The sequence below is a fragment of the Capra hircus genome (genome assembly GCF_001704415.2).
Source record: "Capra hircus breed San Clemente chromosome X unlocalized genomic scaffold, ASM170441v1, whole genome shotgun sequence".
Taxonomy (NCBI): Eukaryota; Metazoa; Chordata; class Mammalia; order Artiodactyla; family Bovidae; genus Capra; species Capra hircus.
Genome location: NW_017189516.1, coordinates 27,747,701 through 27,761,691, shown reverse-complemented (window position 1 = coordinate 27,761,691; position 13,991 = coordinate 27,747,701). Strand labels below are relative to the sequence as shown.

The window sequence follows — 13,991 nt, the reverse complement described above, 5'->3', positions numbered from 1 at the left end:
ATTTTGGAAAGCCTAAGGGGCATCCAAAGGGGAGATGTCCTGAAAGCCTTCGTATTTCCAGATCTATAATTCAGGAAAAAGGTCTGAGTCTGAGGAGCTAAATGGAGAACTCAACCTTCAGTTAACAGGCAAAGCAGGGCAGACTGGATAAAATAGAGCCACTCAACAAGGCATGGTGAAAAGTGATGAGCCTAAAGCCAAAAACAAGAAAGAGAAGTTCCTTGCCCTCAAAGAGGTTATGTTTTGGTGAGAAAAGCCAGTGTATATCTGTATACATACACATGGAAATAAAAGAAAAATATTTGCTAGTTAAAGCTCCAAGCACAGAATTAAAATAGGAGGCGGTGTGATAGCAACTATGTAGTTCCTTTGCCTTTGCCCAGAAAGAGCGTGAGGAGCAACCAAGGGGGCTGACCTCCAAACTAGAACACCTCTCTCCAAAATAATCCTAGACTCTCACTCTTCCATTCAGGAACTATGATATGTAGTTAGCCCAGTGCAAGGTACTGGTTTTAGGACAGTGAACAGGGGTGTCGAGGACCCTGCCCCTCAAGAAAGCTCACATTCTAGGAGGAAAAGACACACTTAACAACACACACACCAAGTTCAGTTATCTATATAAAGTAACTACAAAGTGTGCCAGGGGTAGTGAAAAATATTGGGTTGGCCAACAAACTTTTTGGCCAACCCAATATAAACATGGGGCTAAGAAAAAATCCATTTTAGGTAGAATAGTCAAAAAGAAAGCCCCTCTGAGGAAGCAACATTTACAGTGAGTCCCAGGGTTTGCCATGAAAAGGATGACGTATGGACATTCACAGCAGAGAGAACTGTATGTGCAGAGGCAGGGAGAACAGAAAGAGCTTAATGTGTTTGAGAAAGTGAGTGACAATCAGCAGGGCCAAAGGACAGGGTGGGAAGAAAAGAAGTGAGGACACTGGAAATACAGAGCGGCATCGCTCAAGGCCCTGCTGGCTGCAATAAAACGTTTGGATCTTATTGTAAGGATGAGCGCAAGCCACTGAAGGGTTTTTCAAGCCAGGTATGGCCTGATCTGATTTCCATCTTAAGGAATTTTTGGCCAGGAGACACCCTAAATATTCACAGTTGTTCTTTCCAAGCATCCGGTGCCTTGAGGTCACCCTCCAATCACACGGTATGGCTGTCCTTTATTCCACCCACAATTAGGGTCAGGCCTCCATCCACGGAGCAACTTACCCTCCTTGGATCTCCTGCCTGGCCTATGTGCTTCCCCCAAAGCCCCACAAACTCACTAAAGTGTTTCCAATAGACACTGCTAGAGTACGAGGAGAATGGATGCTTTTATAAAGAACACAAAATAATAAAAGGAAACCACTCCCTCATTTCTGATGGAAATTTGTTTTCCCCTCCACTGCTATCCATTAGTCCTCGGCCTGAGTAATTGTCTATGCCCTTCACCCCATCCTTCATTTATTTGCCAAAAGGCCAGGAACATGTGTACTGCCATGAACAATAACAAAGAACTATAAATTCTTATTGATCCCAGAAGCTTGGGAATTCTAAACAATAAAAATATGTCCTCTGACTGCTGCGCTCAAAAGAACGTTTTGGAGATACAAAAGAGCTTTGTTGAAAGAACAAATGAGCTCCAGGGACGCTGCGGGCCTCATGGAGGGCTTGGGTCACCAGGTATTCATGCAACAGGCAACTCCAGACACAAAGTCAGAAAGACCTCCCTGCCACGCTCCCCCGGGCTCACATCTTCATTTCTCAGCCGCATCTTGACTGCATCAAGCCGAGTCTCCTATATAGCTTTGGGCCACTATTGTTTTTAGGAGCCAGAATTCTCAGCCTAAAGAGAAAGTCCTCTTTGTCCTCCATCCATGATTTAATTTACATTCTCCTAAACGCTCCATTCACTTTGTTTTCAGGCTAAGAAATCTCACAATTGTACCAGGCCCTGAATTTGAATTTCCCTGTGTTTCTGCTCTTTGGAAATTTGCCTAGTTCAGTCACTGGACAGTCCTAGAAATTCAGCTTAACCTTAGAGAAAAATCTCTATTGTTCATGATTTCTTACAGTACTTCTAACTTCTGTCCTATATTTGCCCTTCAATTTCTACATTTTCATGTCTAAGCACTTAACGTGTTTGTGAGCATACATACACACAGATGAATGCACAGCACCTTTTCTCTAATAATCAGTGAAGTCTCCTCTATCTTTTCCAACTGGATGGCATTCTTAGGGAGACATTGCTTCTTCATTCCTCACACTTCGAAGGGTGGGGGTGCTCTGAGCTGCACTGCTTTCAGCCTTTCTCATACAGATGCAGCCTTCCTGGCACTCCCCTGATCCTTCAATGCCCTGCATGACTCACAAGACACTGTGTCCAACGGACTTACACTGCTTTTGTCTCTCTGTTCTCCCGCAGGAATTTCTTTTATATGCAAATATATAAAATTCACTAGAAATGGGCAAAACTTGATCACGAAGTAATACGAATATAAAGAAATACCAATTCTTAATTTTTAAAAATAGTATATAGTAAATTAATGAAGAAACGCTTGGGAAGAAAACATCCTTTCTGTTCTTTGGACAATGAGATAACTGCTAGCAGCCTATGGCTTACCTGAATGTATTAAAATCCACCATCTTTGTGTGCATACAGTCAGCAGTTGTAAACACCTGCTTGAGCTCTCTGGATTTGCATTCTTCTTCTTTTAACTTTTGTAGGATAAGTTCAATGTTGCTCAGGGGAAACTAGGAGGAGGAAATGACAGACATTTAAGATAGGGAGCCCAATCTGTCTGGCGGCCAGCAAAGCTGGCTATGTCTTTCCACAGAAACCAACACAAAGAAGACATGACTAGATTTGTATTTCTTCAGCTAAGGGTCTGGGACAACGAGTGACATTAGCGCAGGCCCAGATCTGAGAGAAATGAGCTTACGGGACAGCGGGTCACAGGAATCAAAAAAGAACGACTACTTCCACCTCAGCCTCCTCCCTTTGACCCTTGGACTCTGGCCCACCATGTTGGGAGAGCCTAATGGAGAGAATGGGGATTCAAAGTTGCATAAGTGGATCCCCATTTTCTCCAGATCTTTAGAGTGGGATCCCTGGAACCATCAGCCACCAGGCAATACCCTGGGCAGAGAGAGGATGGGTGCCAAAGGTCTACAGGCACTGCGGTCCCCTACATTCACCCCCCCAGGAGACCCCCAGTTCTTGTCTCCTATACTGTGATTTGGTTTTTGACTCTGTAAGAATACTTCTTATTCAATTGAGTAAAGCACAAGGCTGTAAGTAATTATATTGACATTATAATATAAGTAATTATATTATAGCAAAGAGCTAGAAAAGACTCATTGTGGAAATAAAAACATTGATGGTAACTTAACATAAAGTTCCCCCTCTGCCACTGGGGACTTGTGGGGAGGCGGGGGAGCAGGTCAGTGGCATTCCCTCCCTTTTTTTTATTTCATCTATTTCCATGATAGGATCTATTAGTTCTTACAAAAAGACCCCTCAGACTGATATTAATCTTTCTCTGCTTAGAATGTCCTTATTAAAGGTAGCTTTAAGAAAATGCAGTTTTTACCTGGGATGCTGATACCAGACAATATCCTACCTTGCTTTTCTCTTTTGGAAAGGAGAAAAGCCCTTAATGTTTCATATATACATATATATATATATATATATATATATATATATATATACACATACATACATATTCATGCTATATATTTTTTATATTAAAGTACAGATGTGCACTGTGTTTAAAAATGGAGCCCTAATTACGATAGCTATTGTAAACTGTACACTGACTGCATCTCCTATGGGCCACATAGAGCTAAGCACTTAAAACAGATTACCGCATCTAATCTTCACAGCAACTCTCTGAAATAGGCACCGTTGGTACTCCCATTTTAGAGATGAGGCAAGGGAAGGCACATGTCAAGGCCCCTCAGCTTTTAAGGAGTCAAGTTTCCTGGCCAAGCTTGCTGGTCTCCAGAAATTTAACTGCCCTATTACTGAGCCCCTCACCTGAATTCAGTGCTTTTGAAGAGCTACTCATTCCTGGTACTGTGCGATTCCAATTTCCTAACGCTGCAAATGGAGAGGTGGTGTGGCAGCCCCGGGGGTTGCTGCCCTGGCCTGCCCTCAAGAGAGACCACGCAGAGAGGAGTCCTGTTAGCAGACAGTCCCCTGCTGCTGCACCTTCAGGTCACTGGAGTGATGCAGCTTTCAGAGATTCCCCCAGAGGCCACAGTCTCCCCAGATTCTTCCCATCCAGTGATGGAGCAGGATGGAGGCACCAGAGCTGGGCCATTACTGCCTGACATGGGATTTCTCTGGTCCGTAGTGTGTGCTCTGGGGCTCCCCGTGAGACTGGCTGCAATGTGTCTGAGGTTCTTCTCATCCCCATCCTCCCTCCTTCCCTCTCCTTCTCAGGGGTCAGACCTACATCTCAGTCTCCCCACCTATTCCTGCTCCCTCCTTTATCCTTCATACACATTTGCCTCAATACATCTCTTGCACATATCATTCTGCCTTGGGATCTGCTTCTCAGAGGACCAAAACTGATCCAGGTAATATGTTGTACACAGAGACTGATATTAGCAACATCTCCAGGAGCATTTGACATGAAATGAAATGGAATTGGCACTGAACCTATATAATTGGCACACAAGTATTATTATTTACAGGCAGACTTTGAAAATAGTTTCTAGATAGATTCTTCAATAGTAGGCCATGGTTCTGAAATACACATGCTGGCACATGGAATTCAGTTCAGTTCAGTTGCTCAGTCATGTCCAACTCTTTGGGACCCCATGAATCACAGCACACAAGGCCTCTCTGTCCATCACTATCTCCCGGAGTTCACTTAAACTCATGTCCATCGATTCGGGGATGTCATCCAGCTATCTCATCCTCAGTCGTCCCCTTTTCCTCCTGCCCCCAATCCCTCCCAGCATCAGAGTCTTTTCCAATGAGTCAACTCTTCACACGAGGTGGCCAAAGTACTGGAGTTTCAGCCTTAGCATCATTCCTTCCAAAGAACAGCCAGGGCTGATCTCCTCTAGAATGGACTGGTTGGATCTCCTTGCAGTCCAAGGGACTCTCAAGAGTCTTCTCCAACACCACAGTTCAAAAGCATCAATTCTTCGGTGCTCAGCTTTCTTCACAGTTCAACTCTCACACCCATACATGACCACTGGAAAAACCATAGCCTTGACTAGACAGACCTTTGTTGGCAAAGTAATGTCTCATGTTTTCAGTATGCTATCTGAGGTTTGTGACATTGTACAGCAGACAGGGATCAAGACCATCCCCATGGAAAAGAAATGCAAAAAAGCAAAATGGCTATCTGGAGAGGCCTTACAAATACCTGTGAAAAGAAGAGAAGTGAAAAGCAAAGGAGAAAAGGAAAGATATAAGCATCTGAATGCAGAATTCCAAAGAATAGCAAGGACAGATAAGAAAGCCTTACTCAGTGATCAATGCAAAGAAACAGAGGAAAACAACAGAATGGAAAAGACTAGAGATCTCTAGAGACACCAAGGGAACATTTCATGCAAAGATGGGCTCAAAAAAGGACAGAAATGGTAGGGACCTAACAGAAGCAGAAGATATTAAGAAGAGATGGCAGGAATACACAGAAGAACTGTACAAAAAAGATCTTCACGACCCAGATAATCATGATGGTATGATCACTCATCTAGAGCCAGACATCCTGGAATGTGAAGTCAAGTGGGCCTTAGAAAGCATCACTATGAGCAAAGCTAGTGCAGGTGATGGAATTTCAGTGGAGCTATTTCAAATCCTGAAAGATGATGCTGTGAAAGTGCTGCACTCCATATGCCAGCAAATTTGGAAAACTCAGCAGTGGCCACAGGACTGGAAAAGGTCAGTTTTCATTCCAATCCCAAAGAAAGGCAATGCCAAAGAATGCTCAAACTACCGCACAATTGCACTCATCTCACACGCTAGTAAAGTAATGCTCAAAATTCTCCAAGACAGGCTTCAGCAATACGTGAACCATAAACTTCCAGATGTTCAAGCTGGTTTTAGAAAAGGCAGAGGAACCAGAGATCAAATTGCCAACATTCACTGGATCATCGAAAAAGCAAGAGAATTCCAGAAAACATCTATTTCTGCTTTATTGACTATGCCAAAGCCTTTGACTGTGTGGATCACAATAAACTGTGAAAAATTCTGAGAGAGATGGGAATACCAGACCACCTGACCTGCCTCCTGAGAAACCTATATGCAGGTCAGGAAGCAACAGTTAGAACAACAGACTGGTTCCAAATAGGAAAAGTAGTACGTCAAGGCTGTATATTGTCACCCTGCTTATTTAACTTATATGCAGAGTACATCATGAGAAATGCTGGACTGGAAAAAGCACAAGCTGGAATCAAGATTGCTGGGAGAAATATCTATAACCTCAGATATGCAGATGACATCACCCTTATGGCAGAAAGTGAAGAGGAACTAAAAAGCCTCTTGATGAAAGTGAAAGAGGAGAGTGAAAAAGTTGGCTTAAAGCTCAACATTCAGAAAACGAAGATCATGGCATCTGGTCCCATCACTTCATGGGAAATAGATGGGGAAACAGTGGAAATAGTGTCAGAGTTTATTTTTGGGGGCTCCAAAATCACTGCAGATGGTGATTGCAGCCATGAAATTAAAAGACACTTACTCCTTGGAAGGAAAGTTATGACCAACCTAGATAGCATACTGAAAAGCAGAGACATGGAACTCATCCACACTTAAAATCAAGGTTTTGTGAACATGTTTTCAGTGAACAGCACTGTCATAATAGTACTTTCAGTAATAGCACCCATGTGCCATCTCATTTCAAATGGAAAAACTTGTGGAGCTCACTGTTGCCAATTTGTCCTTGGAGTCTCATTTAGGCCTCAGGTGGCCCCTGTTATGGGAAGTTGCAACCCCAGCAACTATCAGGTTCCCTTGGGGTTTCTGTTTGTTCAGGTCTTGGCCTTCTTTGCAGGCCTGTGCCAATTAACTGAGACAGCACAGTGTGTGGCACCAGGTTTTCTTCCTTTCAGACCACTGCTCAATTTCTTTCTGAAAACATTTTCAGCATCAGCAGAAAACCCAGGAAACTTGATTCAACCCTGGGCCTGCCTCCTGCCTGTGCCTGGCATCCGTGATGCTGGGCAGCAGCAAACCCAGCACATAAACAGAGGAGACCAGGCCCTGGCCTCTGTGATGGGACCTGCGGCCAAATCATGCAGATCCATTATTCATGCCCACATGTGTGAATACACAATGTAAAATTGGTTGCAAGGCGAAGAAGAAAAGGCCTGGAGTAAGGAAAACACAGACTGCAGAGTGCTGAGAGGCGAAGTCTAGAATTATACCAAGTGAGTTCACCTTATCTGAATGCCTCTCCATGTAGTTCAAGGTATACTCATCAGCATTGACCAAAAGAAAGAGGTAGCCATTCACGTCCACTTTGGCTCCAACATACAGCTCCTCAGCCTTGACATATTCCGAGAATTCACTTTTAAAGACTTCTTGTCCAGGCTTCTTAACACGAACTCTTTTTAAGAACATCCCTCCAGTATACCCTGTAGAAAAGGAGAAAAAAAGTTAATGAGTAGGTTTTGTTTCTCAAAGAACCAGACAACTTGCCTTTAGAGATACTTCATGCTCAAACACAGACCACAGCTGTGAACTTGTGAACTCATACTACGTATAGTCAGTCTTTAAGGGAAGAAGAATGAGGCAGTGGATGAGAAATGAGACTTCTAGGTGAGTGTGTAAGGAAGAAAAGTGGCATGGCATTCCAGCCTTTTCTTTCCTCCATCTTCTCCCTTCCCAATCCAAACACTTAAACATTTAGCGAGGACTTGGTCTATGTCCAGAAGCATCCTGGAAACTGAGACAACAGGAACATCTCAGCCTGCCTGAACTGTATCAGGTAAAAAATTTCTCACCTGAGTTTATTTCCACCTATTTGTCCCAGATGATGTCTTATACACATCTTCTGACATACAGATGAAATGTAAAGATGCCCCATTTCTGGAAAGGTGTTACTTAATTGAAGATAACTATAGGAGTTCCTTTAACTCTTTGTTTCTACAGGCAAAATATTTAAATAATGCTCCATTCTTTTTCTTTTTTTACTTCTCAGAATTCTCATCATTTCCTCTGCCCTTTTCTTGGCATTGTTTGGGTTTTGGCAAGCAGTGACCAGAGTTGAATGTGGGACTCCACTATCTTCTAACTGATACCAAACTGAAATCTCCAACCCTGTGGATATATCCTGGGACCAGGTGAGCTCTGGGGAGCAGCTTCCTGACGCTTTTACCACATTCAGAAACCAGAGGTGGTGGAAAGACATAGGCTTTGTAGCCAAAGAGAGCTGGAGTCCATCCTGGTTCTGTCGCTTGCTTGCTGGATGATCTTTAGGAGTCATTTAATCTCTCTGAGCCCCTCCAAATTCTTGCTGGTAAATGGGAATAATATTTGTGGGGGGCTATGAAAATGTACTTCTCAGATTGCTGGCTGTGGGGAACATAGTTGACAGAAGGCTCCAACTGCTATGTTCTGAAATCTATCCTCAGATTTGTGCCAAGGTCATGCTTCCCACAGGCTGCTGCCAACGCATGACTGAGCAAGGTAGGCAGACTAAGGCAGCCAAGATGGGAGCTCCTCGCACTGGTGACTCTGGCTCCAGAACGCCCAGTCAGCCTTGCCAAAATTTTCTTTAAGACTTTCACTGTGGTCTAAGACCTTCCCTTTTCCTCTTTCCTCTGTTCTTCACAGGAGTCAGACACACACTGCAGTCTGATAGTGCTCCTGGCCTCTTCTGGCTCCTGCCATGTCTTCCCTCACCCGCCATCTCCCTAATAAATCTCTTATACCTCATCTTGGGCTTTGCCTCTTAAGGACCTAGATTAACACAAGACTTAACCTCATAAAAGTCTTACAAGGATAACAGGAGGTACTCAGCCAGGGCTGCTGTTATTACCAGCAAGCTTCTAGTTGACTGCTATCACCCTGTTTTATGAATGCTGCAATTTGTTTAGCCATATCATCCCTACTCTAGATGTACAGAGGTGATTTTTTGACTTTCAGGAGCATGAGTTTATAGGCATCCCTATTTGACTTCATATTTTAAGGTCTGGTCCATTATTCATATCTGTATAAGTGGAGCCTGACTTACTTATACAAATTATTCGTGATTCATTGTGTACTGAGCGGCTCCTACCAGCTCATAAGGGCTGATAGTTTAATGTTCAGAGATTTGGAAAGTCAGTTGTTAGACTGTTGGTTGCTTGAAATTGGCCATGGTTTGGGTATTTACATCATGGAAATTGACAAACGGTACAAAATAGAGCTTTTAAATTTTTTTCAGAGAGCCGGTTAACCAGTACACCACTGACTATTCTTCCCAAAAGTGTATCTTCAGCATTGATAAAAATTTTAAACATGTTGAGACAAAGGATAGAGCCCTACAGTTCCATAATTTGCTAAGTCAAAATCAATAGCTTTCCTCAGCAATGGCCACCCTATCAGTGCACTGCAGCAAGGCCATCCCATGGGCCTTGGTGCTGGAACCTTGGCACCAGCCTCAACAGCCAGAGGGAAATAGACTCTGAAGATTAAATTTGTTAATCGGGGATTCTTGTCTTATTTTGTAAGTGATATTATCACAAATACAGATTTTATTCTTGTCTTGCTAGCTGTACACAGAATTTGTGGCAGCCAGACCATGATTTTGAAGCCACTGGATTCCACAGAGGTGCCTCAGAGACCACAGAGGAAGTGGGGACAGTGTCAAAAAGGAGGTGCCCTGAATCCCCCAGTCCTGAGCCAACCAAAACTATTCCTCTTTTACCATTTTATATGTCTAGGTTCCCATTTAAGAGGTCTTTGTAAAATGAACTTTTAGTGGTTAAAGAAAAAGAAAGAAAGCCACTCTCTTAGATCAGAGGCTACAAAAATGAGATTATATTATATAACTTTCAACATGAAGAGACAGTTCACTGTTCTGAGGAAATTGCTATGGGTAGTATGTCTCTTACCTGAATTCCTCTCTACGGGTTCAAACACTGAAATTGTGTCATCACGGAGAAAATATGAAATAACAAACATCCTTTCCGCATCAGCACATTTGTGTGTGATTAGTTTTGCAAAAAATCGGAGTATATTGCTTATGTTGCCATAGCTAAATGGAAGAAAAAATGAAGGTTATAGCATTATATAAGTAATCTTTTGCATATTACATATGTAAAAAATCCTGCAAAATATATGCCATTTTTATTGATATATAATATTAGTTTCAGGTGTATGACACAACGATCTGATATTTGTATATATTGCAAGATGACCAACACAGTTAAGTCTGGTTTACACTCATCACCACACTTAGCTACAAAAATTTTTTTCTTGTGATGATAGCTTTTAAGATCTATTCTCTCAACAACTTTGAAATATGTACTATAGTATTATTAACTAAGTCACCATGCTATATATCACATTCCTGTGACTTATTTATTTTATAACTGAAAGTGTATACTCTTGACTCCTTTTACCCACCTCCCATCCAAGTGCACTATGGTTTTAAGACAGTGGCATAAACTCTCAGAGGTTGAAAAAGTTCAACCATTTTCTTATTAGGGCTCTAAATCTATATGCAGAGACATATTCCCAGTTTATTAAAATATCTCTTATTCTTTCAAAGTTCTCTTTCAAAGAGATCTAAACACTCTTTTTATCACAATAGACCCAGCACTCAGAAAACATTTAGCATTTTCCCTGCTTGTGATCATACCACCTAGACTGTTCAATCTGGCTTTCTGGGCCATTAATAGTCTGGGTTCACACACACACACACACCCACACACCCACACACACACCCACACCCACACCCACACCCACACCCACACACACACCCACCCATCTGTCCAGGTTAACACAGGGGAAAACGTCCAGGGTAACACATTGGGAAAACGTACCCAAAACAAATGTCATAAACACATTGCTCAAACCATCTGCATTAAATGGCTGTTCTCTGCTCACAAGCTTGGACAATAATCACAGCAACCATGTCAGCTAGAAGCACTGCGCCTGGGCCTTGCTGCGCCAGGAGGCAAGAGTTTGTGCTTTGCCAGTGCCTGAAGCAGCCTCCCCACTTCACTGCCCACTTTCTCAAGCCCATTCCTTATTTTCCCTCCAACCTCACATCGTCTCCTTGCCAAGTCACTCTCCCAGTTCCCCAGCAGCCCCCTAACTCCCTTCAAGGGAAAATTTCCCTTTTCCCTTTCAAATGCTATATTAAATATGACAGACCTTTCATAACACTTATCACCCATATCATAAGTTGCTGTTACAAGTCTCTTTTCTGAGGGCAAGGACTGCATCTTATTAATCGTTGTCTAATACAACATTTTTTTTTTGAATTCTAAGTACTTAATAAATGTTTGTAGAAAGTTGTTATAAGATCCATGTAGATTGGAATTTGCACTTAGAATTCTATGTGTGAATAGAATAGTCTTGAAGACTGATGATGAGATCAAATTCTAGAACCTAAAGTTCCCCAAATTGACTGCCTGGTTATGGAATAAATTAATTTATGGTGTGTCAGCAGAAGTATGTCTGTGGATATTAGCTAGTGAAAGGTGGTGCTGTGCTATGCTTAGTCACTCAGTTGTCTCCAACTCTTCGCAACCCCACAGACTGTAGCCCTCCAGGTTCCTCTGTCCATGAGATTTTTCAGACAAGAATACTGGAGTGGGTTGCCATTTTCTCCTCCAGGGGATCTTCCCAACCCAGGGATCAAACTCACATCTCCTATATCTCCTGCATTGGAGGCAGATTCATGACAAACACTAAACTCTTTGGGAAGGCTCTGATAATCAAAATCAATACCCCAAGGAGGAACAGAGTAAAATAAACCATGTACTTCATCCCTTCCCTGTCACAAGAGAGGTCCTCACTTTCAGTCTCCAATGCCGAAAATCATTCTTTCCTTTTGGTCACAGTGATTTATAAAGAAACAGACCAAAAAATATATATATTTCTGATTTGCAGAGGCAGAAGGTGTTTTTCTCTGTCCAAGGAGGCAGGATTGAAAAAGCATGGCTCCATGATTCCCAGCTTGAGGCCTCAAGTGAGATGGAAAGTAGCAATTTGGAGGCTAGCACCAGGGCAGCCCTGGCAAAACAGCCAGACCTCCATAGCTGTTTTCTTAGTCCCTAGTTTCCCAGGCTTCAGACAGACCTCGTACAGCACAGGGAAGGGACGGCTATACCTTTTCGACCATCTTTTCTGGTACATAATTGGATTTAAAAGTAACAAACAGATTTGGTAACCGCCCCCTCATGAAAGACCCATACTTTTACAGATGCCTGAAATATCCTTGAAACAACTGAATGAGGTCTAAAGTCAGGCCAAAGGAACACAATTGCAAATTTAGCTTCTTAGAACTTACATAAATTTACAAGTGTGGACGTTAAGTATGGATTTTTCATGTTTAATATGCCTTTTAAAACATAATTCTAGTGTTTTAGACAGCTTATCAACCAGGAATACAATCTACTCAAGCAAAATCTTTATCTACACTACAATCTGTAGGTGTCCTCCAGTCCATGGGGTCGCAAAGAGTCGGACATGCCTGAGTGACTGAACTGAACTGAACACTACAGGCTACTCAAGCAAGATCATTCACAAACGTTGTCATGTGTGAAAGTCACATGGGGAGCCTGTTAAATATACAGAATCCAGAGTCCCACTCCTAGAGATATGGATCCAGTAGTTCACCTGCAGCTCCAGAAACCTATATCTTTAATAAGCTCCCCAAGAGATTCTGATGAAATCATCCCCAGAGCATGCTTTGAGAAACACTTGCAGGTTATCTTCAGATATTTCTTTGACTAATAAGCTAGTTATCAAAGTTTTCTAAACACTCTTTATCACAATACACCCAGCACTCAAAAAATTTAGCATTTTCATGCTTCTGATCATATCACCTAGACTACTCAGTCTGGCTTTCTGGGCCATTAATGGTCTGGTTCAGACACACACACACACACACACACACACACACACACACACACACACACACCCCTATTTGTCACGACTGCCTATAACACACTCTCTACTCAAATCACAGTCACTTCAATTAGCGCCCCACACTGAGCGCCCCTCACTTAGCGCCCCACACTGAGCTATATCTAGCCCTTTGCTTTGTGCCATCCCCTCCCCCAGGGTACACTCTCATCCTTTCTTATGCCTGTCCAGAATCCTGCCCATCCATTTGGGCCTCAATCAGTAGAGCTCTCCGTGACCATGGCTGCCTACCCAGCTGATCACCTACTCATGCCTCCTGTACCAAGTATTACCTGTGACACCCAATTTAGCATTGTATAGACTTGTATCCTTGACTGTTTTTTTTTAATGTGTTGGTCTCAAAACAAATGATAAATTCCTAAGTCCAGCAGCCATGTCTTAACCTTTTCTCCACACAGCCCAGAGTTACCTATAATCATTGTCTTGAATTCTTCTCTTGACACAAACCTACTCTAACTACAGTCTTTCTCATCTCAGTAGATAGCAACTCCATCTTTCCAGTTGGAGAAATCTTGGGAGTCATTTTTATCTCCTGTTGTATCCAATCTGCCAGGAAACCCTACTGGTTCAACCTTCAAAAATATTTCCAGAATCTGCTATTTCTCACCATTTTCATGGCACTCACCCTGATGGAGCCATCATAACTTTTCTCTTAGGACTACTATAGTCTTGTTTTAACTGGTCTTTACTTCCACCATTGCCCTTCTACACTCTAAGCTCAACACCGCATCTGGAGTCATTCCTTTAATACATAAATCAGATCAAGTCACTTCTCTGTTCAAATCTCCCAATGAGTCCCCTTATCACCTGAAGTCAAAAGAATCCTTACAATGGTCTGGAAGGCCCTATGTGATCTGATTGCCCATTACTTCTCTTAATCTGTCTGCCCTGCCTGTTACTC

At 42.5% G+C, this 13,991-nt stretch overlaps 1 protein-coding gene across 1 annotated transcript in view; it reads right to left on the bottom strand.

Annotated features, from left to right (window-relative positions):
* The window catches only part of EFHC2 (EF-hand domain containing 2), a 135,342-nt gene that overhangs the window by 88,619 nt on the left and 32,732 nt on the right, over positions 1–13,991 (bottom strand). The window contains exons 8-10 of the mRNA XM_018043680.1: positions 10,045–10,187; positions 7,385–7,581; positions 2,612–2,742 (exon numbers count right to left, since the gene is read on the bottom strand). Of these exons, the coding sequence (XP_017899169.1) occupies positions 2,612–2,742; positions 7,385–7,581; positions 10,045–10,187 (471 nt within the window). The remainder of the gene's footprint in view (positions 1–2,611; positions 2,743–7,384; positions 7,582–10,044; positions 10,188–13,991) is intronic.